Genomic DNA, 26,000 nt, shown 5'->3' with positions numbered 1-26,000 from the left:
TTGCTTTAAGAGAGCCAAAAATCTGGGATGAATGTGATACAACGAAAAACATTTTAACCAAACAGGATCTTAAACATTGCTATGGGAAGGAACATCTTAATAGTTAAAGAAAACAGGGATAAGGAAAATGAGCTGAACGGTGCATAGAAGAGACAAACAGTTTGAAGAGAAACGATGCATACATTTGCTTGAAAGAATGACAAATATCTCAGGAAAATACAGAAAGAGGAAGGCTTTTCCACCCACTAAAGTTCTTAAATTCATACTGTTTCAGAAAAAAATGTTGGGGTGAAGAAAGACTCACAGCAGATCCTGGATGCCCAATAGGACCCTGGATCCCAGTTGGTCCTGGGGGACCCTGTTGAAAGAGAAAGCACATGAAACAGTGACACTTAGTTCTCTGCTCCTGGTGCTGAATTCCTGCTCTTCCAATCTTTTTAAGAAATCTCAATTACTCAGTAACCTTAAAGAAGCGGCAAGCAAATGTGTGAGTAGGTTTAAAGGGCAATTGTTAGAAGTTACATCGAAGCCTTTGAGCAATCTCCTTCAAACTCACCGCATCTCCTTTGTCGCCCTTGCTTCCCTTCTGCCCTGGGCCACCCATTTCTCCCTACACACACACACACACACACATTAAGAGACAGAGGACAGAAAAAAACAACAACAGAGAAAACATCATTACAGCAATTATTGTCAGGAACATTTGTCCCACTGACTAAAATCTTGGCTAATGAAACCAGCTATAGAAATAATTGCTAGGAAAATCTCAGTAAAGTAGTTGCCAAGCCATGTGTTGCCAAGGAAACAAAAATGGGTCTATGTAATCGAATGGATCCAGTACACCGCCTATTTCCTCCAAAACGCAGATCCCTTACTTTGTCACCGTCCTCTCCAGCAAGTCCTGGAGGCCCAGCTGGGCCTGGAAGCCCCACTGGACCTAGGATTCCATCATGACCAGCTGGACCCATTGGTCCTCGATCACCCTGAGGGAAAAAAAAAACCCCATAAGTACAGGGTGGAACAGAGGTGTCTGTTATGAAAAAAGAATTTTTACTATGCATAGAAAAATAAATGGTGTGGTTAATGGATACCTTAATTATAAACACTTTGGAAATAAACTTTCTTTGGAATTCTCAGTTTCATTAAGTAGATACTGGCACCCAAAGATCCACTGCAATCCACAAGTAATATAGAGAATATAGACATACAAATTTACATCTGAGTTATTTCATACTGAGGATGCTGATACAAAACTCTCAAAGTGGCCACAAAGCTACATAAAAATTAGGTTGCTGGCAACCAGTCAACTGATATTCCCAATTTATGTGAGGAATAAAAGATAATGGCAAGATTTCTTCCATTCAGTTTTACATGTAGTAATTTTTACAAATCAGCCCGTGACCTAATGAGCACATTCGAGTCTAACAAATCTTGATATTTGACTTTGACATTATTTATACCAGGAAATTACAGGTAAACTCTTGTATAAGTGCCACTGTTTCATGTGTCGTCCTGTTCTGATGGACAGTTTGCTTCTTAAAGTGCTGTAATTGGCAATTTATAAGGCAAGTATTAACGTCACAGTACTACCTCTTAATAATATGAGTGGACATCTGGAAAACATTTTAATACTATTATTCATTTTTGCTATTTAACTTCCCTAAATCCATTTTTATCTGCAACACTTTTCTTTTTCCTATTAGTATTTTAATCTGATAATGACACTCTTTTAAATTTTAATTAAAACTTGGCTAAGTGCAATTTTTTGCATACTGCATTTAGAAATGCAAAGTCTTGTTCCCCGTCCAAAGATTAAAATGTAAAGTAATGAAATGAGAGGAAGGCATTTTTTTAATGTACAATAGGTCCAAAGCAGTTCTTAGGCTGAATTTATATCATCTTACAATGGATAAAACCAGACCCAGGATGAAGCAAGTGGTTCTGAGCAAAGAAACTCTTTGCATTAGAAGTAAAAGAATCAGACCTTAAGGATTTATTATTACTCAACTCCTGGATTCTGTGGTTTCATCTTAAAATTTTCTCTAAGCCATGATTCCCAATCTGATGCTCTCCAACAAGCTGGGATAGATTCCCATCACATAGAAGGAATTGTAGACTAACACATCTGGAAGTTGGGAAAGGCTACAATAAGCATTCATTAGATGACTTTCCTTTATCGAAGCTTCTAGTTCACCCGCTCTTTAGGTTAAGATCATCTTGCATATTAGTTGAGTTTTGAATGTCTTTTTTTAAAATTGATCATTAATGGCAAGGCAGTGGCTTGTACATACCGGTGCTCCTTTCTCCCCTGCAGGTCCAGGTGGTCCGGGATTACCCCCTCTTCCCGGTAGTCCAATGCCTCCGGCTGCTCCAGAGGGACCTCGTTCCCCAGGAGGACCCTGTCAGGAGGGAATAAATCTATGAACCCCATCTGTCTAATCTGAAGTTATCTCTAATTCAGACCTCTCCTTTGATTAATGTTTGCTGTTACCCCCATTAATTCAGGCTGCAACATCATGAGAAAGAATTTGACTCCAAGAGTCCACTCTTGCTGCAGTAAAGGGGTCTTCACTTCACTGATAATGGGTATTATATGCAAGCCCTCTCTCTCTATCATGCAATGAAAGTCTCATCTTCCTTTTGATGTTAGGGGGAAACTCTAGGTTACTTACAATGGTGCCTGCTGGACCAGGTGGCCCTTCTGCTCCTTTCAGCCCAATTGGTCCCTATGATAGAAAGTAAAACAGAGGAAGATGACTTTCCATGGAGGTGCCAACATCTCATCTTCTGTCCTTATTCTCTTTCTCCTTTTCTATTGGGATCTTTTAGATCACAAACATGCAGGCAGGAACGGAAAACTTCACTGTGGTTGAACAGGCCAAAGGCTCATTTAACCTAGCATAAGGTTTCCAATAACAGTAAGGAAATTGATCCATGGAACCTTTTCCCCAAGACATAGTAACACAGTACTCCTAGACTGCTCATTCCAAGCAAATTACAATTAGAGGTACATGGTGGTTCCAGCGAAATAACCCAGTTAAATTAAATTAGTCTGGTACAGCATAGACCTTTATTCTATTCCATACCCATCATAACTATTAAGTTCCACATCATTTCCTGTCCATCTTCTTGGAGACTTACTTTCTCTCCAACAGCACCACGGGCTCCTGTGAAGCCTCTAATTCCAGGAGGACCTGGAATGCCTGGGATGCCACTAGGTCCAGGATCACCCTAGAAGTAAAGATCTAGTTTTACTATGCAGTTACTTCTAACAATTTTGGGCTAACTTCATTGGTCCTGCCATATTTTAGACAAACCAATCATTTCCTATAGTTACTGGCCCCAGGTGTATGGATCGGCATATGCTTTGCTACAGTCTCACTGCAAAGGATTTTGTAGAATGAAGATTGCATAAGCAAGCTCTTAATTCTTGTATAGAACATGACAAAAATACAGAATGGTTATTTCTTTAGGACTGAAATGCAGCTCTTCTGAGATGTATATGTGGCAATCCATTTAAAGCAATGCTGATACTGGTTTAGGGACACTTGGCAGCATTGGGAAAATCCATTCCTTTTCACCTGCTCTCATTTCTTGTTTATGACAATGCTACCTGTAAGTGCTCACCTTGGCACCTTCCCTACCAGCAATACCAGGCAGGCCTTGTTCTCCAGGAGGACCAGGGGACCCTGGGTGGCCTCTCTCCCCCATAGGGCCAGTTTCTCCTGTGTTTCCCTGTAGAGAAGATACAATACTTTTGAGAGCAGGTTAAATGTTGTAATAAGACATAACTATAAGAATATTAGTATTGTTCTGGGTCATCTTTCAGATCATTCATTTTGCATTTGAAAGGATTTAGCTGGTATCTCCATTGCATCTCCTTATTGATTCAAGAAGACTATAATCAAGACAATCTCTTCTCTTTCCTATGCACATAGACTATATTTGGGTGTGTGTGTGTGTGTGTGTGTGTATTTCAACACTACTGAACTGAAAGCTTAACACTTGCACACTAAGCTATCTGATGGTTTTACGTATAACATGTAGCTATTATATCCATATATTAACTAACTCATAAAAGTTGAAGGAAAATTGAACATGATTTAAGCTAATAAAAGATCTCAGTGAAGGATGTTTTTTTACAGTATCCTTGACAGAAAGCTATCCAGATAAGCAGCTTCAGTGAAGGAAAAAGTTACCTCCCAAAGCAGCCTATTTCACTGCTACTAGCTCTGTTTGCTATGAAGTACTACCTAATGTTTAACTAAAGCTTACTTCCTTATGTTTTCTACTTCCCAAATTCTACTTCAAAAGATTTATTTTAAGTCTCAGAATTGGAAAGCAGATAGTGAGAGCATGGATAATATATACCTCCAGTAATTTTCAAAACATTTAATGTTAGAGAAGGGGGGGATATTAAATAATATTAAATGCATAGGAAATCATCATTGAACTTAATTAACTCTAATTTTGCAGCATCTGTAACAAATGATGTCAACAAGACAACAAATGTACAATGACATCACCATGCAATTGTCACTAGTGGGCCTACCACTCAGAGATCAGATCTGGCCCTCTGATTAAGAATTGTTGTATGTCCTACTGTGATAGCTAGAAACTCTGGAATATTTTTCATGCACGGTATCTACTAAATTCAAAAAGATATCATTAATTTTATAATTCAAGTTTGCACATAGGTCTTACTGCTACCTTAGCAACATGGATAGTATCTCAGCTAAGGCTGCCCAGTTTTAACTATGACTATATACTTTAACTATGAATACATAAACTAAAGAACCTCTTTACCTGTGGCCCAACAACACCTGGTGGCCCTGGTGGGCCAGTTTTGCCATGAAATCCCTATAGAAAAGAGAAAGAAAGATTACTATCTAAAACGAAGATATTTTAGTCCAATGGAGATCTCCCTCATGGTTCACTCATCCAGGAGCCCAACAATTCCCAAAACAGATATTGGATGATTAGTTTCAGGATTCCATCAAGTGGAACCATGGACCAAATACATTGGGGAATTTCAAGTGTTGGTCCAATGTATCTGAAGAGTTATATTGGATAAGTAAAAATGCAATACTCAATATTAGGGATGCTCAAAATGCAATGCTCAACACCTGAAACCCAGTTGGCTGTTTTAGTTTTGAGGACTGATCACCTTGTAGAGAAAATGGTGTGACTGATTTTTCCCCCCCTTCATCTCATAGAGAAGTGAAAATCATTTTGGAGAGTCAACAATAGAATGCTGAACCCATTAAGGAAATATAGAGAAAGCAGCCAGACAAATTTCCAAGGCAAGAAATCAGTAAAGGAGAACAAGACAAAAAAAGGAGGCAGTTATCCACAGACCACGTGGCAACAACCAACCTTGAGAGGAATTTACATTAATTGTCAAGGTTCCGATCGACAGAGACAAATAAAGCAGAACTCCAAGGCTCGCAAATTCCTCAAGGAACATATTTATTGATACAGAGTATCGGCACTTCAAAAGTGAAACCAGCTCTGAAGAGATGCATAACAATTCCCCAATACAAAGTTAAGAAATCCCACCCCTAAAGCTATGCAAGCAACTACATTTCCCCATTCAGCTTGTTGGCAGGCTTTTCATGAAACGCCCAGCCCACAGTCTCAGTAGCAGCTGATGACCTTGGTTCCCATGAGAGAAAATTGAATAGAGAAAGTCTGTTTTGTCTAGTGCAACACCTGGCAAACCCCCCTCCCTCCATGCTATGTGGCAACTAAGAATGAGAAGGAAAAAATGGCTGCAGCCATGCTCATTCTAAAGTTGACATTAATACTTACTGGCTCACCACGCTGGCCTGGATGTCCTGGTAGACCATCTTTTCCTACAGGACCCTTCCAAACAGAAATAATTGTGTTTTTGGGGGATTTGTTTGTTTGTTTTTTTAAAAAAAGATTGGGGTAGGTGTTCAAACAATAAATATAGTGCCTGTCAGGATCCTTCCCTCACTTAATTTCACTATTTATGTATTTGTAACTCTTCTAATTCTAAACCAATCAATCAATAGGAAAACTGGCATACTATAAAGGAAATGACAGCTTTTATGAGGAAATATCGAATAGATCCTGGAACACAGAAAAGGAAGCAGACCTATTAAAAGAGGGACTTGGGCCATTATAGAAAAGTTTCCTTGGCCCAGGGAGGGAAGAACATGAGAAAGAGGCTCAAAGTAGCTAACACTTTGCTAGATATTAGTTCAGGGGTAGGCAACCTCGGCTCTTTTCTGACTCATGGACTTCAACTCCCAGAATTCCTGAGTCAGCTATGCTGACTCAGGAATTCTGGGAGTTGAAGTCCATGAGTCATAAAACAGCCGAGGTTGCCTACCCCTGCGTTAGTTGATCTAGAGAACTGTTCTGGCAGGCTTTCAAGAATTTCTCTTTCCAGAAATGCAAGAGGTTCTTGTTTTCTTGTTTTCTGAGTTTGCCTGCTTCCAATATCATCTTTATTTATAAGAGTCCCAAACAAACATAGTTCTGGAAAATGTAAATGGTGGATGACTGCAGCTCAGCATTACATTTAGAGGTTCACCAGTTGCCTAAAAAAAAGGATAAAGATAAGCTGGAATGGCAGGAAGTGTTGCAGGAGAACGAGGGTGTGGTGGGAAACAGTCTCATCACATTACCTTGACAATAATTTCTGACAATTTTTGACAGGAGTTCCTCCTCTTAGCAATAATTTGTTGGAAGAATCCATGCTGTTAACTTAATACTTCAAATAGATCCATAAGCCAAAATGTTTCCTGTCCAATCAAGGGATACCCAAAGCATATCACTGCCCCAGAAATTTCCCTAAAGCAGTTTGTTTATCAAAATTTGAACATCACCTATCTCTCTCACCTTTCCTAACCTAATGCCCTACTTTCTCCAGCAATGTAGATTCTCCATGCTAGTTGGGGTGATGAGAATTCTCCTTTAATGTGTATGGAGAACACAAGGCTTTAGAAGGCTTCCTTTGTGGGCTATGCAGAGATTTTCTGCACATATATACACATACATGACCCTTTGAAGGAAAATCCATACTGAGTTTATGGGTGAAGACTTGGTCTCTCTTACAGTTGCAACTGCCATGTATAATCTATTGTGCTACTTTTTAAAATAAATACACTTCACAATGCAGTATAGATTGATAGCCATGCTGGGCCAGACCTAATGAAATTGTTTTAAGATTGCAATATTTCTAATTAAAAAAAGGTTGGGAAATTTGGGGTTCGTGAAATCTATATTGCATGTACTCAAAGAGCAAACAAGGATGACACTTTTTGAAGTGTTCTGATCATGAACATGGGTGAAGAGATTGAAATATGACAACTGCCCTCCAGAGCCCCCCTACTGGGACTGAGATGGGAATAAGATAGCTCTGAAAAGAAGAGAAGATTAAAGAAGATCGAATAATAAATTCTGCCACCTGGTCCCCTCCAGGCAGCTTTTAAAAGAATATGTCAAGCTATTAAACGGTTTTGATAGAAATATGCCCCACATTTTTATGCTATTTCTTTATGCAATTAACATGTTTTAGGTAAAACTAATTTGGTCAAAATGAATGCCCATGGCAACAAAAAAAAAATAAAAGAATGGGATTCAAACATGGTCATGTTTCCTTAGCTCAAATGCCATACTTTGGATTCTGCAAAATCTGACACTGGTGGTAATATTTTAGGCCTCTGAAGTTTTACGTATCCTGTATACCTTACAAAAGCAATTCTAGTCCCAGGCAGGCAGGCAGGCATCCAACCTTATAAGCCTAACAACCAATTATCCAGACTATCATTTTGCAGTAAAGTAGACCCAAACTCTTTTATTTTGCAAGTAAAAATACAATGCCACCAAGACTGAAATTCTGTAACAATCAGTTTATTTACTTACAGATGTCCTGTAATGAACAGTATGTCTATTGATTACTTAAGTCTTTGAATACACAATCTATTTTTAACTTGGGCTTTGCATTCTCCCCATGCATAATTCAAATGGCAAATTTTTATTAGCTAGATTGTAATAATAAAAAGTACAATCCGCTCTCTCATACACAACTATTTTATGGGATATTGATCCTTACCTCTTCTATATCTACTGTAGATAAACAGAAATTTTTTCAAAAGGAATAGTGGGTTACTTACTGGTGGTCCCTTTGATCCGGAGAATCCATTGGATCCCTGCGGCCCAGTGGGCCCCTGTGGGAAAAGAAAAATTACTGTGATATATTTTAGCTTCCTATTCAGCTTTCCCCGTTCTCACATTTATCATATTGTAAATGTTTAATTTTCTGAAGTTAGTTCTTCTTCCCACAGACTATAAAGTAACCTTTTATGTGAAGATTTTTGCTTTTTGCTTTGGCAAAAGTCTATCTCAGGAAGAGAACCCGTGACATCATAAAGATTATGCTATTTCTGAAATTATTGGATCCATGAAGATATCGTCATGGTTTCAACAGCCTCAGAGATACCATGGCCTTTATGATGTCATAACTTCTCTTCCTGTGACATACTTTTACCAGAGGAAGAACAAAGACTACTGACCACAGATGTCCTTCATTTGCAGGGATTTAATCATTCATCTTACCTTTTCTCCTATAGTCCCTGGGGGGCCATCATGGCCAGAGTCACCCTGGAGGAAGGAACATTAGTTAAAAAACAACAATAACAAAAACCTCTCCAGATTTTTACTACAATTAACATCAAGGGTTGACAAAGCAGCAGCAAGAAAAACCAGCATAACATTAATGCAGATAGCAAAGATCACCAGAGCCTAGCTCTAGGAGTTCTACTATTCATCTACAAAGTCAGATAAATCACATGATGCAGAGTTCCGAAAATACCATTTTGGACAGTATCAGGTAATGTTACACTGAAAAAAAAAACTTCTGTTTATAGGAAAATCGGCAACTTAGGAAGTAGATGATATATTTTATAAATAAGATACATCTATCAGCCTCTCCCATACATGCTAATATTCCAACAGACAAGGAAATTAGTGTTTTCTTAGTTCTGTTTGTGGGGACTTTAGGGTGGTTTTGCCAATAGTGTTAGTCTTAATGTGTGGGGTCATTTAAAAATCAAACCATGCAATTCTGGATGAAACGTGCACAATCTGAGCAATCTATACAATGTTTTTGTATAATGTAATTTAGTCACCTATAGCTGCCTATGTAGATTGATTTAATGCATAATGACCATTTCAGTTCTAATGCAGTTATATAATTTTGTCAAGACAGCACTGGCCACAGCTGCACATGGAGAAATGTAAAAGGCCATATACATCGTAAAGCAAACAGGCATACCTTTGATCCTGGCTTCCCTGTAGAGCCTGGCAAACCACGTTCACCAGAAATACCCTAGAATGGGAAAGGATATCAGTTTCAGATTGGTGTTTGTAAATTGCAATCTGGTACTGAACCAGGCTTCCTAGATCCCAGAACACAAATGGATTACTATTAGCATATAGGTTATTTACATATTTTTGTGATGGGTAGGGGAGTTGCAACAAAAAGCACCTGTTATCTTCTCCAAATGTGTGAAATTTAAAGAGATACTTCTCCCATCCTTCAGCTACATAAATATGGGCAGTCTAACAACTATGATTTTTAACTGAGTCAGACACATATTACTTTACAGAATTAAGGTGATGCTCCTCCTCCTCCTCCTTGCCCGTCCCATAAACCGTTAATATCTTGCTATTATCAGGAGCCATTTTTAAAATTCCCCCAATTCACAGAAAGCAGTTTCCTCATAAGGGGTTTCCAGAAAATATAAGAGCTCCTTTGCTCTATTCAGAGCCAAGAACAACATTACACACACTTGATACGACCTCTGAAAGACAGAAAAGAAGCTGCGGATCTCAGGGCTACTCACTGTCATATAAGGAGTATGGTGGCCCTAGAGGGCTGAACGTTCATTACATCCTTTTTTTACTGTCTCAATATTCTCATCAGGATGTTTGTGCCCTTGTAATTTGTTCTTCAGTGAAGGGATGTGGGGAGAGGACATCTTCTAGCCAGCATATATATTGGCTTTTTGTTGATAAGCATTAAAAAAATTCTTTGGGACTTTATAAGCATCTATTAGATCAGGCATGTCAAACTCGCGACGTCACATGANCATCCTTTTTTTACTGTCTCAATATTCTCATCAGGATGTTTGTGCCCTTGTAATTTGTTCTTCAGTGAAGGGATGTGGGGAGAGGACATCTTCTAGCCAGCATATATATTGGCTTTTTGTTGATAAGCATTAAAAAAATTCTTTGGGACTTTATAAGCATCTATTAGATCAGGCATGTCAAACTCGCGACGTCACATGATGTCGCGCGACGTATCCGAACTTTTTCACCATTGCCGGCAATGGGGTGGGCGCGGCTCCGGTATGATGAAACCGGCCCACGGGCCGGCAGTTTGACACCCCTGTATTAAATGAATGCTCACCAGAGGACCACGTGGTCCAGTCTGTCCTGCCTGGCCAGCTTTTCCCTTGAAAAGAAGGAAAACAGAAAAGGAGGGTAAGATGGACTTCAATAACCCCCCTCCCACACACACAGAGTTATCAGGCTTAAATGGGACATTACAAAAAGATCCCAGGTGTCCCCTTATCTCACATGTCACCTCTAGTTTGGACTTTAATGTGCATCACTGTCCATTAACAGAAGAACCAAAATGTATATCTAAATTTGAAACGTACAATAGAAATGCTAAGCCCTGTTATAAATATATCTGCCAAATACTAAACATTTGGACACTTAAACTATAAACTTCAATTAAATTTGCCTAACATTAAGGCAAGTTTCTATTTTATACCCCTTGGTTATGGTTGCTAGCAATTGTCCTCAATAGCATTTGTCCTAACAAGTGTGCTATGAGATAAAAAAAAAAAACAACAACAATAAAAAGTGGATTATTCTTTCAGATCTAAACTAGAATGTCACGTTCAACAGGAATATTTGAAAGTAGAGAACCATTTCTCTCTGATTCATTTCAGTGAAAACAGCTGGTAATTGGGTAATCCTGCTTCTCAGACTGTGCTCCCTTGCTGTGATCCATGCTGAAGTGTGAGCATTAGCAAATAAAAGCACTGCTGTAGCAAATAAAATGAATCAATAAAATGTGTCAAGGGATAGAGGACAAACAGTCCTCCAAATCCTGATGCAGTTACTTTTTGTAAGTGAAAGCAAGATCCAGGCTGCAATGCAGTTCCATATGCTCCTTTCTGGACAAGGAAAGAACTCAAGTTTGCCCACAAGTGCTCCTGACAATTGCTCCTCATGAAGAGACCGCAAAATAGTCTCTGAGAGATGAGGAAATAACCATTTCGCTTAAACTGCAGTTGGCACCTTCAAAAAAGGGTTCGCATACTTCCTTTTTTTTTATTATTATTATTATTATTATTATTATTATTATTATTATTATTATTATTATTATTATTATTATTATTATTATTATTATTATTATTATTATTATTATTATTATTATTATTTTAATTTGTATACCGCCCTTCTCCCATAGGACTCAGGGCGGTTCACAGCATATTAAAAACAAATAATATACACAAAATACAAAAAATACAAAATACAAAAATACAAAATACAAAATACAAAAATACAGTCCCTTTTGTTGAATCGCATCTCTTCCCATATCCTCTCCCATCTTTGTAGTCTGCAAAAAAACCAAAACCCTCATGGTTTCTTTCAAGGGGTATTTCCTGTTTCTCTCCCGGTTTCACTCACTCGTTTGCCTTTTTCTCCAATGAGGCCTAGGGGCCCTGGGAATCCGGTCGAACCCTGTGGAAAAATAACCCAATCTGAGGGCAGGGCAGGATAGGCTGGGACAAAATTTCTTCCTTTACTTCAGCTCTTCCCTCCTGCTTACCTTGGGTCCTTGGCGGCCAGGATAGCCTGGCAGCCCTGGCACCCCCAATTTGCCCTGCAGAAAAAAGGAGATGATCAGAGCCTACATCTGCCCAGGGATGAAATTAAACAATCTCTTGTGAGTGGAGAAAGAATTAAACAAATTCCTGCTGCAATTAATCAGTGGGACCACAACATAGTAATAGAGCAAAGGCCCTGGATACATAGCCTCATGATTTTTTCTTTCTTCTTTTATGATCAAGGGATAATGAGGAAGACCTCTGCTTGATACTCTGAGAGCTGTTGAATGCCAGGGTGACCACTAAGGGGACAGACAAACGGCTTCTTATGTTCCAAAACCTCACCTTCTCACCAGACAGGCCAGGATGACCTGCTTCCCCAGTAGGTCCCACCTGTCCTTTCAGCCCCTCAGGGCCATCCTCACCACGTATGCCCAGTTGGCCGGCATCACCCTGTTGAAAGAATTAAAAGAATTGTGCCAATCATAGCTATAAAATTCTAGTTTCAAAACATGTTCTCAGTACTTCAGAGACACTCATGTATTGTGACTGCAGTCATTTCTGAGAATGATACAATGGAGTGTATACATAGCTACTGAAACTAATCTAAACTGCACTTTTTTCCTAAAGGGAAAAATATATGATTTTATTTCAGATGGGGGAGAGAGGGAAATGAATCCCAGGCCATCAGGGAATTTACTCCCTCCCTCCCTCCCTCCCTCCCTCTCTCTCTGTTTTAGTTTGTGTACAGGGGTCTTAGAAAGAGAAAAATAGAGGTACTTTACAACAAAGTTCTGCCAGTGCATGGTAATGAACATGAACAAGGCTATATATAAAGAATTTAGTCACACAAAGAGTTTGCAGGGAAACGTCGATGAATGAGATTGCTGTGGATGACCCTTCACACCTACCCATCATTTTTTCTTCATATATGTGTGTGTGTGTGTGTGTGTGTGTGTGTGAATTTTATTAAATATTATATTTAAAAACAATAAAACTAATACAAACTAAGAAAACTAAAAGGACAAAACAGAAAGGAAAGATAGTAAAGTAAGAAAACATAGAATATAGTAAAGACAAAGACAAATATATAAAGAAGCGACTTCCACCTTCATTCCAATGAGTATGAACAATTTTAGTAACTTATCACTATTTCTCTAAATACCAAAAAAAAAAAAAAAAGATCTCTTCTTCCCATATCCCATCTCATTTATAATAACATATCCTTATAGCCTCATTGTTCAATCCTGATCAGTAAAAGTCCATTCAGGGTTAACAGAGATAACAACATATCTATTTTGATCAAAGAAACCTTTGATATTCCTGCCTTTTACTTTTAACAATATTAATATTTAATCCCTTAATTATATCCTCAGGCTTGATTTCTTGTCATTTTTTTCTTTGACCCTTCTCACAAAATTTTCCAAAACTTTAACAAGTCTCCTTTGTGAATTCAATATGGGAAAGTTATCCAAGTCATTCTTTTGGTTTGTTCTTTGTATACACCTCTTAAGTATTAAGACATCAACTGGTTGCATTTGTATATCCTGTGTAGCATCATTTTCCATATCGTTCTTGTAGCCTGTCATTTTTAAATCCACCTTCATATCAGTCTCACTCTTGTCTGGTTAAATAGCTTCCTCTTCCACATAGTTTTTTAAACACAATCTATCTATAATTGACAGAGACTCTTAAAATTATATTTTTGGTCCATTATTCACAGATATTCTCTAAATATTAAAGTATTGATCCATGTTGTATTAGTCAAATTTAAGTGTTCTTCTCCTTTAATTATACTATAATCTTCAGTTCACTCTGGTTCTCTTTAGTGTCCAACCTTCATAGTCCTATCCTATCCCATTTTTAAAGAATTCGGAACAAAAGCATTTTCCTATGGGAAGGATTTTTATAATTAATTCCAAAATTTTATTTCCGATCCATCTGGATCCCAGTCCATTTATTACTTTACTGAATCAAAAGTTCTAATCACCATTTTGCTTTTTACTGCAAATGAAAAAAAGTTTAAGATTCTTAAACTAGCATTTAAAACTTCTTTCACTAACAGTTAAAATTTGTCATTCTGAAGGTTCCTAATAGTTCCTCTTTAGTGTAAATAAGTTGCATCCAAAAGTGATTATGAAATGAAGTTCACTGAAAAGATGTTGAGACTCTAGAAAGAGTACAGAGAAGAGCAACAAAGATGATTAGGGGACTGGAGGCTAAAACATATAAAGAACAGTTACTGGAATTGGGTATGTATAATTTAACGAAGAGAAGGATGAGGGGGGACATGATAGCAGTGTTCCAATATCTCAGGGGCTGCCACAAAGAAGAGGGAGTCAAGCTATTCTCCAAGGCGCCTGAAGGCAGGACAAGAAGCAACGGATGGAAACTAATCAAAGAGAGAAGCAACCTAGAACTAAGGAGAAACTTCCTGACACTTAGAACAATTAACCAGTGGAACAACCTGCCTCCAGAAGCAGTGAATGCTCCAACACTGGAAGTTTTTAAGAAGAGACTGGACAGCCATTTGTCTGAAATGGTATAGGGTTTTCTGCTGAACAGGGGGTTGGACTAGATGACCTCCAAGGTCCCTTCCAACTCTATTATTATTATTGTTGTTGTTGTTGTTGTTGTGGTTGTTGTTGTTATATCCATAAAGGCTATATTATGGCTATGAGCTTGATGAAATATTCTCTCGAGTCCCAGCTGCTCAACTCACAAGCCAACTGCAGATGCCTCAGTTCCTACAGTCTACTCACAAAAAGCACCTGTCCAGAGTACAGATGGATGATCTCACAATCTCTCCTGTTTCTAGAGAAATTGTGCTGGCCACCATCTGGCCATCTCTCTCTATGGAACGCCACCCCTGCTCCTTCAGAGACATCTGCTTTGCCACGAATCCTCCCTGGAAGTCCCATCAATTTTTCTTTCCCATGATTATTTTCTCTCTTTATAATTGGTCTCTGAAACAACTCCAACTCAGAGTAAAGAAGATAGGTTCTGCTGGGGGTGAACAGTTAATTTGTGTAAGGCTAAGCTACACTCTACAGCGGTCTCCTTCTATAAATGCTCCCCTCCCACTATTTACCAAATTTAAATTTGAAAAAAAACACACAGTTGTGAAAGTAATGTAAAAGAACATTATTGAACTGGTAATTTTATTTATTTGATAGTATCTAATGCCAGGATGGAGAATCCTTGTCTTGTGTTACAAAAATTTTCCAAAAAGAAAAATTCCTTCCGGATTTCTAATATTGGGATGAAAGATTCTTCCTTGAACAATTATTTTTAATAGGTAGAGGCTTCATTTTTTCATGGGATTGAAATCTACATCGGTTTCTAATTTTAAAGAGGATTTTTATAAAATAATATATCATTGGCATTTGTCACCAGAGAAATTGTATAGAATGCATAAAGCTACTTTGAATCTTTGTTGAAAATGGGAACATCATCAAAGGACATTTTATGGTGGATGTGTAAAAACAGTCAAAAAATGTTGCATACATATATTAATTCAGAAAATTTTAAAGATTAAAGTAACATTGAAATGAGAAGCTTTTCTTTGAGATTAATGGACAGGCAACTAGAAAAAAGTCATGGAAATTTTGTTTCATATATAACAAATGCAATGAGACTATTATATGCTCAAAAGTGAAAATACCTGACACTACCAACAACATAGGAATGATTGATGAAGATGGTGGAACCTGCAGATGTACCTAGATTAGCTTATTTGATTAGAGAAAAGGAAACATCTACATTTATGGCTGACTTACAGACTTTTTGCATTATACAGAAAAAAATGATTTGTGGTTTTTGTGATTAGAAAATAACTAGGTGATATTAAAAAGAGAATTTTTCTTTTTGTGAACATAGAGTAATGGATAATTTTGTAATCATACTTGTATTTTTTGCAAAAGAACTGGGAGGCTTCAATTTCTTTTTATCTTTTCTTTTTGTACTTTTGTCTTTTCCCTTTTCCTTTACTTTATACTGGTTTTTGTTGGTTTTATCTTCTATTTAAAATTGTGTAATAAAATCAACCATAAATGCTAACAGTAAGGAATGAATTTCTAAAGCCTCAGTGGTGGTTCATGCCTTCTTTTAAAAGCTTCCTGACATATTTCATACTGGGAATATTGGGAAGAATATTGCTCACCCGATCACCTTTGGGCCCCATATCACCTTTGAAGCCGGGGAATCCATCTTCACCCTAGGAACCCATGAAAGGTCAAAACATGAGAATAATAAAAATGTCAATCTTATTTTACTGCTGAAATATAAAGGAAGAATCATATGCTTTAATGGTGTGCAAAATTCATTTTACTTCAAATCTACATTTTTAACTTTTGCCCCCTCCTAAAAAAAAAGAACATAAATATTTCTAAAGACAGGAACAGTTGTCTAGTAGACTTGCTAGTTAAAATGTCTCTGCCTGAATCTGAAATTATATTCTCTTGTCAATCTATCAGTTATACCTTACTGTCTGAATATAAGGATTTTAAACTATAAAGAAATAATTTGTTAGTCAGAACTTCAAAGATAATACTGAAAAGAAATCTTTCAAAACCAGATATCAACATACTGAATTATATTAGGAAAGGAGATTCTAAAATTTGGATGAATTTCAAATGTGGACAATATTTTGCTATAAAATATTATCCAGGTCATCTGCAGGACTTGGGTCTGGCTAGTCTAAAGAAAAGAAGAAATAGGGGAGACATGATAGCAGTGTTCCAGTACTTGAGGGGCTGCCACAAAGAAGAGAGGGTCACATTATTCTCCAAAGCACCAGAGGGCAGGACAAGAAACAATGGTTGGAAACTGAACAAAGAGAGAAGCAACCTGGAATTAAGGAGAAACTTCCTGACAGTGAGGACAATTAACCAGTGGAACAGCTTGCCTTCAGAAATCGTGGGAGCTCCATCCCTGGAGGTTTTTAAGGCTAGACAGTCATGTCTGAGATGGTATAGGTTCTCCTGCTTGAGCAGGGGGCTGGACTAGAAGACCTCCAAGGTCCCTTCCAGCTCTATTCTATTCTATTCTATTCTATTCTATTCTATTCTATTCTATTCTATTCTATTCTATTCTATCTAAATCATCTCTAGCTGATAACCAGAATATTTTTCTGCTCCGGTATGTATGTATGTATGTATGTATGTATGTATGTATGTATGTATGTATGTATGTATTTGAGGGTGAAGATTTGTTCTCTGAGCTTGTGGGTTGGTTTCCAAATGTTTTGTTACCAGGCTAAGTACCACTGCCAACCAGTCAAATGTCACGATCCCAAATCCTTAATTTCTACCCACACCAACACCAAACAACACCAGTTCGATTGGAGCAACACTATAATCATCGACCACACTACCACCCACCCTGCTTGTGAGTTCATCGAAGCCTGGCATTCCACAAGCAATTCCACCAACAGACACATCAGCCTACAGCCAGCCTACGAACCCCTCAGAATCCAAATCAATTGCACAGCCAGCCAGAGACAACACCGACCCTCAACCAACCCACGCAAGCCCCTCTCAGCAGTTCACCTCCCAAATACCCTGACTTGATGTAACCTCTCCATCACAAGACCCATCACAAGTCTCTCACTGATGACTCATACTTGAGCCATTACAAGACACACCCAAACCTGAAGCCCTTATAAACAGAACACTGACACTAACATCCCCTAAACGCCATTGAAGATGTTACCTAGACTTGTAACGAAATGTTCAGAAACCAACCCACAAGCTTGGAGAATGAACATTCACCCTCATCCTACACCTGAGTTACAGATATTGGTCTGTATTGTATCGTATCGTATCGTATCGTATCGTATCGTATCAAGATGTGTGGGTGAATTGATCCTAACAAAGTTACTTTATTACCCAACTCTAAATTTTAATTTGTTGCAATCTAGAAACTAACATAAAAATTCAAAAGAACTACTTTTTAAGGCTTTATACCCAGATGGAACCTCAACACTCAGATCAAGTGCATGCCACAATTTCTGCATTGGAAGAAGGTCAAAAGATGTAATACCTGTTCCACTTACTCCAGTTAAATGTTCGTGATCTGTTCTAGAATAGCATGTTAGCAACACAGAGAAAGCAGGAGCAGTGAAATGCTCTCTTAAATTTGATGAAATCTATGGAACCCATTCTCTGATATTACCTTGTACTCTCCTCAGAGACGTACCTTCTCACCTTTGCTGCCTTTGAGGCCCCTTATTCCAAAGGCCCCCTATGGAAAAGGAAAACAATGATAAGGTAATTTTTTTTAAATAGAAACCAACTTTAAACATTTATTTTGATATAGAAGCCTTGATTACAGGCAAGAAGCTACATGCTGTGAATGGCTACACACAGAAAGGTAGGTCCAAGCAGTGACTATTAAATTCTGAAGGTTGACAGTTCAGTTCTTTGCTGTGAAGAAAAGCATTCAACTTTTAGGACAAGGCAAGCTTTGACTGCATGGCTGCAGCCATCATCTGACTTTTAGATGACCTTCTTTGGGTGTTCTTGCCTCTGCTTGGCTTCTACTGGAGGTTGCTCACTTAAGTCATCCATTAGCATAGGGTTGGATATCATACTACAACTCAAACCTTGGCTGGCTGAGCAATGCCATTGAGATTCTGTTTCAAAGTCTGGCGGTTGGGGAGGTCTGGATGGAGGAGAACAGGCTCAAACCAAACTTTAGCCAGACCAAGCGACTGTGGATTTTACCTGGATCACGAGACTATCCATCTTTGGTTCTGGATGGGATTGCACTAGCTCAAACAGGGTTTTTGCTCAGTTTAGGGGCCCTCCTAGACTCACGGATGGTATGTTAAGAGCATTCCAGAGATGCTTTTTTCAAAAGGCAACTGGACTTGGTTTTTCCCTGAAGACATTTTACTTCTCATTCAAGACGCATCTTCAGTTCAAGCTTTTTGAATGAGAAGCAAAACATCTTCAAGGAAAAACAAAGTCCAGTTGCCTTTTCAAAAAAAGCACCTTTGGAACAACCATGATCTGGATGACTGAGAATCTCCATAGACATTTATGTTAATAGCAGGTAGCAACCCTGGCTTGGAGAGTTTTTGCATGAATTCATCTTGTGCAGCAATTATGCCCATTTCTGAATCAGGAGACTCTACTCACAGTGATTTATACTTTAATCATCTCACGTATGAACTACTGTAATACTGTAAATCTACATGCAGCTGCCCTTGAAAACCACTCAAAAAATGCAAATGCGTAAGTAGTTATGAGCACACCTCAGTGCATCCATATAACATCACAAGTATAGTATTTGCAAGCTATGTTGGTTACCAGTAGTCTTCCAGGTACAATTCAAGATGCTGGTTGTTATCTACAAACTCCTTAGTGAAACAGAGTCTGCGGGACTGTCTGTCTTCAATTTTTTCCCCTCTCTGATAATATCTGACAAGAATGGCGTATGTGTTGGGGCTTTAGGTCCAAGTCCTCTCACTTAACTAGTATCCTCTAGCAGGACCCAGGAGACATCCTTTTTCTGTCACTATGCCTATGGAACACCATCCCCTTGAGATCCAGGTGGCCTGACCCTCCCTTCTTTTCAGATACTTTCCAAATACCTGTTTTTCTTCCCCTGGGACAGAATTGGAAGATTTTGTACCCCATCTTGATTGTTTCTTTGTTTGACATAGCCTTTGGTGCAATGTATTTTACTATATTTTACTGTATTCTTGTAGTTGTTGTTATTTGCTGTTTCTAATTGTGTACTCCACCCTGGCCAGGTCAACTAGGTAGCTATGTATATTGATTTCATGAATATATAAATAATTAAAAATAGACTGGCAATAAAGGGAGGCTGGAGAGAGGGGGGGAAGAGGAAAGAGAGGGAGAGAGAAAGAGAGAGGGAGAGAGAGAAAGAGAGAGCGAGAGAGGAAAGAGAGAGAGAGAGGGAGGGAGAGAGAGAAAGAGAGAGAGGAAAGAGAGAGAGAGAGAAAGAGAGAGAGAGAGAGAGAGAGAGAGAAAGAGAGAGGAAAGAGAGAGAGTGAGGGAGAGAGAAAGAGGAGAGAGAAAGAGAGAGAGGAGAGAGAGAGAGGAGAGGGAGGGAGGGAGGGAGGGAGGGAGGGAGAGAGAGAGAGAGAGAGAGAGAGAGAGAGAGAGAGAGAGAGAGAGAGAGAGAGAGAGAGAGAGAGAGAGAGAGAGAGAGAAAGAGAGAAAGAGAAGAAATTTCAGTCCAAATGTTTATTCGTGAAAAATGACGGAAAGTGGTATCTCTTTACCTTGACTCCTCGTGGACCTGGATAACCAACTGGCCCTGCTGCACCAGATGGACCCTGAAGGAGAAAGACATTTAAAACAGGTTTGTCAGGCAGCCTCCCTTCCCACCCTTGCTGCAATCTTAAAGTCCCTAAATCCAACTGTTTCTGAAGATTTGGAATTTTTTTGCATTGGGAAAAAGATGAGAGATTGGAAAAAAAGTCCCTTTTCTAGAGTAAATATTTTATATGCCTCTATAGCAAGCTTTAATTCTGCCTATCAGATGCAGGCTTTTTTCTTTCTTTTTACCTGAACTCCTTTCTCTCCAGCTGGCCCTTCTCTTCCAGGGTGCCCCTGTAAAGCAATAGAAGAGACAGTCTTGTGAAGTAACTGTATTATGAATGCTTGCTTCAATGTACTTCACCACAATGAAGCAGTTGCACGAGGAAAGTATATTGGTCAATAGAAAAGAGAAGGCATGGAGCTAGGTTTTCTTCCGGGCATAATGTACCATTCCAAGTGTAGATCTCTACATGTTTACATCATTCACCTCTTCTCAGATATTAATGTATTGTCTATATATAGTAAAATATGGAAAACTGGCCTGGTTTCATCTTTGAGTACCATGTTCATGAAGATTTTAATAATGTTGGCATTTACCAGAGGTCCATCCATTCCAGCCAGTCCTGGTATTCCTGGTTTTCCTGGTGGACCCTATGAAAAGAAAGTGCGGGGAGATGATCAGAAAGCTGGGTAGGACAATCTGAATTGTGACAATGGATTGAGTGATATAGTTCTATCTGTTCTCATATCTCCTGTCAAACATGTGACTAAGGATATGCTGACAGAGTAGGAGTGCAGATTGGGAGCCACTGGCAGATTTCTGAGGAATTTGTACCAGATTTAAGCTGGACTTTTTCTTCCAAACTACAGAAACAAAATCAGCAACAAAATGTAATCCTCTCCCACCATATATTACACGGCTGAAATAAAGAAATCTTGGAGGATTATTAGGTGGAAGTGCTACAAAATCACATTGATCTTGGTGGTTAAAACAAATTTCTCTGCACAGCAGTCTTTTGCATTAGATCCCAGTGGTAGAACTCTGATGCCTGCTGCTATAACTACCCTGAAACTTGGGATTTTCAGCCTAGTTCTAATTCTTCCACTCAGTTAGACACTCCCTAATTCCATCTCACCTTTTCTCCTGGAAGCCCAATGGGGCCCTGAGGACCGGGCAAACCCTAGGGGAGAAAAACCAAGCAGAGTGGAGAAATGTGACAATTTACAAGAATTATCATCATCATCATCATCATCATCATCATCATCATCATCATCATCATCATCATCATCATTTCTCTGGATAAGGCATAGTTATTGTTTTCAAAGTCCTGGGACTATCTTGGAAATGTCCTTTCAGTTCCAATATATCTATTTCCCTGAAAAGATAAATTCTTAATGGTACACACACACACACACACACACACACACACACCGCCATATTTTGTGCAGAAATTTGCAGAGCATTGATTAGTTTCTTTCTCTGATGAAATAGTTTTCACTGCAGAGGTAATGTAATCACTTTGCTCTAGCAATTTGGTTGTCTCAAATCAATTTATACTAGAAAAAAAAGATAAAGTTACTTTCAGCCATCTCTTCTGGATTGCCTGCAGCATGTACAGAAACTATCCAGAACTTTTTAGACAAAATATTCTGGGCATGCTGAGTGAACTCAGTTGCCTACTTCTGGTGTGTGATGCAGATCTGGAGATTTGTACCCTGCAAATTTTTACTAAATATTCTGAAGAACCTAAGTGATGCCTGCTACATAGCATTTGCCACAGGAGGAGGCAAGCAATGCCTCCCCCAAATTATTTGTCTCCTCTGATGAGTGCTGCAGAGAACATGCTGCTTGCCTTCTCTAAACCACGAACAAAAGGTTTTGGCAAGTGACCCAGAGTAAATGCTTTAGGACTGCCTGAAATTCCTTCAAACCTAGCCAATCCAGAAGTCCTTTTGCATACAGGCCATCCTCAAAGTTTTGATGGGACTGAATGAGAAGTCTTACAATGGTTCCTTATAGTTGTAACTGTCACAGTGCTTCCATAGCCACATCAGGTACTTGGTACCTGGCTTGCAGTTATGATGTTGCAGCATCCTGTGGTCAAATGAACACCACTTGAGATCTTCATCACTGGCTTCTGACAAGCAAAATCACCGGGTAAGCTGCCAAGAAGTTGCAAAAGGCAACCAAGTGACACTGTGTTTAATAAACGTGGAATTTGCCTAGTTATGGAACTGCTGTTGTTAAGCTGGTGCAGTCATGTAATGTCATGCTTTACGATCGTGTTGCTTAGCGATGGAATTGCTGGTCCCAGTTGTTAAATGCCATCATTAAGTGAAGACCATCTGTACACCAAGGACATTCCAAGCTAGACATTCCTATAGCATTTGCTGAAGGTATCTAGCTCAGAAGCACTTCCTAGAAGAAGTAGATAGTAGAAGAAAGCTCCTTAGCCATTTCTTTTAGTTTTTTGAAGAAGACTTCTTTTAGCGTTCTCCCATTGGATGAGTTCTGTAGGAGATGGCAGAAATGGGTTCTGAAGGACAGCAAGAGAAGACAACATGGCTACTTCATTTGTTCTTAGATGCAAGTGAACGATATTGCTTCTTTGGGCAATTTTGAGGGAGTGTTTCACTTCCATTATCAAGAAAGTGAAACATCTCTTCAAAGAACTGCACAGCACAAGCTTCTCTCTTAATGCTCGTTTTTTTTAAAGTTTCCATGTTAAGGTTGATGATCAGACACAGAAATATGGTCTATTTGGATGACATAATTAAAATTAACTAGGTGCACTTTACCCTGCATTGATATAGATGAAACAAGTAACATGACTATTCAATGTGCTGATCTGCCTCCCTACCACAGTCGGATGAAGTTAGTACTTTAATATTTTCCAAACTATTTTTATATTGTACCTGTCCTTACCCTATGAACCCAGTTGATAATAAACTTCACAGTCAGAATCAAATTAGACACTAGTGGGAACTGTCCTCCTGGGGTTAATAATAGCCCACATGGAGATTGGAGAATATTAACAATATAATAATGATTGAAAAAAAGGTTAACTGGCACATTTCACTAAAGTAACAAAAATTGTAATCATGCATGTAATACTCTCCTCCCTGTTTGTTTTTTTTAACAGACTCACCAGCAAATGACCTGCTCATGTTTATCCCCACCCTCTACATCCCAGCCTTCCACATGTACATGCAAAGAAAATACACACGTGAGATCCAGGGTTTCCTTGTTGCCCAGATGGGCCTGGTTCACCTGGAATGCCCTGAAGATAGAGAACCCTAAAGTCAGCCAATGTTCAGTGCATATACATGCTTACATAGGTCATAATGGAAGAGACAACAGCTGTGACACAATGAGTAAAATTACTAAGGTGGAGAGGGCAGAGACTTGAAGAATGAAACATCTGGAGAAGGTCAAGATCCAGTTTCTAAAGCTTTTGGGAAACCAATGCTCTGATGCTAGGGTATTGTGTCTTACTTCTTAATTCTTCATTGAGGACTAGGCTTTGTTTGCAGTACGTTTCTTAGGATTAAAAGTTTGGCTGAGAATCATGGTATAAACATTTTATTGTAAGTAAGTAAGCAAACAAACCCTCTTCTCCTATGCGAATACAGATTGCACATATCTATTTGTTGTGGAAAACTATCGTTCATGATTCAGTATGGAAGAGTATAATTGAAAAAGCATTAACGTTTATTTTCATTCTATCCCAGTAATTGTTGGACTTCACCATCAGGTTTAGAATGGGGAACTGGCAGCATTCCAAACTGCTGGCCAACCGCCCCTCCCATAAGGATATATTAGATATCCCCACCCCAGCCCCAATTTAATCCATTGTTCAATTCAAATGTTCTTTGATTGGTTCTCCTAGCACACAAAATTTAGCCCTTTTTGAATCTGTTCTGGGTCCTAATAATAGAAAGATAGACAGACATACTAACAGACTCTTGAGACCCTTTACATAATTTCTTCCCTGTATTTTGTTGCACTGAACAAATAAATATGAGAAACAAAACCAGATGTGCTTAGCACAGGCCTAAAGTTTAGAAGTATATTGTTTTTAAGATATTTCAAAAACATGTATGCTTATTACAATCTGCTGCATTTTTAATTTTTCTTTACCATTTTTTTTTAATTTCTACTTTCCTTCGGTTAAAATAAAAGGGAGTAAAAGATCAAATGTTCTGTTCACATGGCAAATCCAGCAAAAGATTTAAATTGCTGAAGGAACAAACATAACTTCAACTTCAGAACAAATGACAGTACTTAAAAATGTCCTTCCAAGGACACTGAAGACAAAAGAGAAACCCAGATTTACAAAATTGGTTGTCTTGATTTTAAGTAGACCTTGTTTTGCATTGGAAAAGAATTGGATGATATGAGCAAAATATGGCTTTAGAAAAATTCTATTTAATTGAAGACTATTTTATGCTAGTAATATTTGGAAACATATAATTTTCCAGATTATAACATGGAATATTTAAATTATATCTTTTTTTCTTCATGAATTAAACTGCCATGCTTATTTTTTTTTTTTTTAAAAAAATCCACTACATCACATTTCCACTGTTTATGAATATAGCCACTTCCCTTATATTTCTACAAGATACACATATATACTGTAAAAGAAAATAGGATGAGCTGCATTCTTCAATTAAAGTAATTTATTTTAAAAAAATAGCATTTGGATCAGGACAGTAACATTCTAGCCAGACTGGAACTCCATTTATGTTATATCTTGTCCCCTTTAAAATTAGTCTACTAAATCAAACTTCAATGGCTGGTGTGAAGATTGATATATTCTCAGGTTCTGCTCTAGAAGAATCTTCTCAGAAGATTCTTAGATTGAACTAGGCAACCTGTGACCTGTCGGGTCATCATTTCAGAGATATTTCTTTACGTAAACAGAAACAGAATGACCAAAGACAAAAAAGCAATGGGAGTAGGAACAACTTCCTATTTCCTACAGACTTGACCATGGCTGACTGCCTTCCAGTCTACTTGACCTCTGGAGGGCTACATCAGGACCAGTTTACTTAACCTTTGGGGGTGATGTGGCAGGGTAGATTGGATCAATATAAAGTATTACAGCAGGAAATCAAAGTGGATACTAGTTTGTGTTTAATATTTATATACTGTGAGTGCACTGATGATGTTACTTAGTTGGGTAATAAAACATCTGCAAGCAAACAGCTACGCTCAGAGAGCACCAAGGATTCCACAATTCAACTCTGACAACATACTGTATATTCTCTTATATTGTGAATACATCATCCTTGCTTGCTAGATAGGCTTAATTGCTCGCCCTATATTTTTGAGGAAATGTGCTCTTTATTAAGTGTTTTAAAAGTTTTAGGCTGGCCTGATGGTAAATGAACCAAAGCAGAGAGTAGAAAAGGCTGATATCATCACCCACCAGCCTCAGATTCAAACTTGGCAGACTACAAAAAAGGCATTTTGTTTCAAGAAATGGTTATTTCTGTAGAAATAATCACACTCAATTGTTTTCTCTTATTTTTGCATTAAATTGTTCTTTTCTTTTTTCACTGTAGTATTACACCAAATTTAATGATTTTGTTTCTCTGTACAAGCTAAACAATTGTCTGCAATTTAGCCTTCATTCATAGTTGAGGCACTATTCAAATTTGCTTCTTTGAAGTCTTTATTTCATAGGTTTTCTGGGATCGATAACTTTCTGACAAAAAAAAATCTTGATTTGTAGAAAACCAACACCATCTTGTCATTTGCCTGGAGTACTGTCTTGTCTTGTATACTCTATTTTCTAAGAAAGCAGTATATATTTCCTGC

General features: G+C 38.3%; 1 protein-coding gene across 1 annotated transcript in view; it reads right to left on the bottom strand.

Moving 5' to 3' along the window:
• The window catches only part of LOC107290209 (collagen alpha-1(XI) chain-like), a 124,777-nt gene that overhangs the window by 24,853 nt on the left and 73,924 nt on the right, over positions 1 to 26,000 (bottom strand). Inside the window, exons 23-45 of the mRNA XM_029284705.1 lie at positions 23,401 to 23,454; positions 21,310 to 21,354; positions 20,771 to 20,824; positions 20,420 to 20,464; positions 20,134 to 20,187; positions 18,078 to 18,122; positions 16,042 to 16,095; positions 12,225 to 12,332; positions 11,882 to 11,935; positions 11,740 to 11,793; positions 10,445 to 10,489; positions 9,308 to 9,361; positions 8,590 to 8,634; positions 8,148 to 8,201; positions 5,812 to 5,865; positions 4,807 to 4,860; positions 3,628 to 3,735; positions 3,142 to 3,231; positions 2,673 to 2,726; positions 2,292 to 2,399; positions 876 to 983; positions 557 to 610; positions 305 to 358 (exon numbers count right to left, since the gene is read on the bottom strand). Of these exons, the coding sequence (XP_029140538.1) occupies positions 305 to 358; positions 557 to 610; positions 876 to 983; positions 2,292 to 2,399; positions 2,673 to 2,726; positions 3,142 to 3,231; positions 3,628 to 3,735; positions 4,807 to 4,860; positions 5,812 to 5,865; positions 8,148 to 8,201; positions 8,590 to 8,634; positions 9,308 to 9,361; positions 10,445 to 10,489; positions 11,740 to 11,793; positions 11,882 to 11,935; positions 12,225 to 12,332; positions 16,042 to 16,095; positions 18,078 to 18,122; positions 20,134 to 20,187; positions 20,420 to 20,464; positions 20,771 to 20,824; positions 21,310 to 21,354; positions 23,401 to 23,454 (1,449 nt within the window). The remainder of the gene's footprint in view (positions 1 to 304; positions 359 to 556; positions 611 to 875; positions 984 to 2,291; positions 2,400 to 2,672; positions 2,727 to 3,141; positions 3,232 to 3,627; positions 3,736 to 4,806; positions 4,861 to 5,811; positions 5,866 to 8,147; positions 8,202 to 8,589; positions 8,635 to 9,307; positions 9,362 to 10,444; positions 10,490 to 11,739; positions 11,794 to 11,881; positions 11,936 to 12,224; positions 12,333 to 16,041; positions 16,096 to 18,077; positions 18,123 to 20,133; positions 20,188 to 20,419; positions 20,465 to 20,770; positions 20,825 to 21,309; positions 21,355 to 23,400; positions 23,455 to 26,000) is intronic.

This window comes from Protobothrops mucrosquamatus, unplaced genomic scaffold (assembly GCF_001527695.2).
Source record: "Protobothrops mucrosquamatus isolate PMUCROS unplaced genomic scaffold, P.Mucros_1.0 scaffold857, whole genome shotgun sequence".
NCBI lineage: Eukaryota > Metazoa > Chordata > Lepidosauria > Squamata > Viperidae > Protobothrops > Protobothrops mucrosquamatus.
Note: the sequence above shows the minus strand (reverse complement) of the source record. Positions and strands in the feature narration are given on the sequence as shown.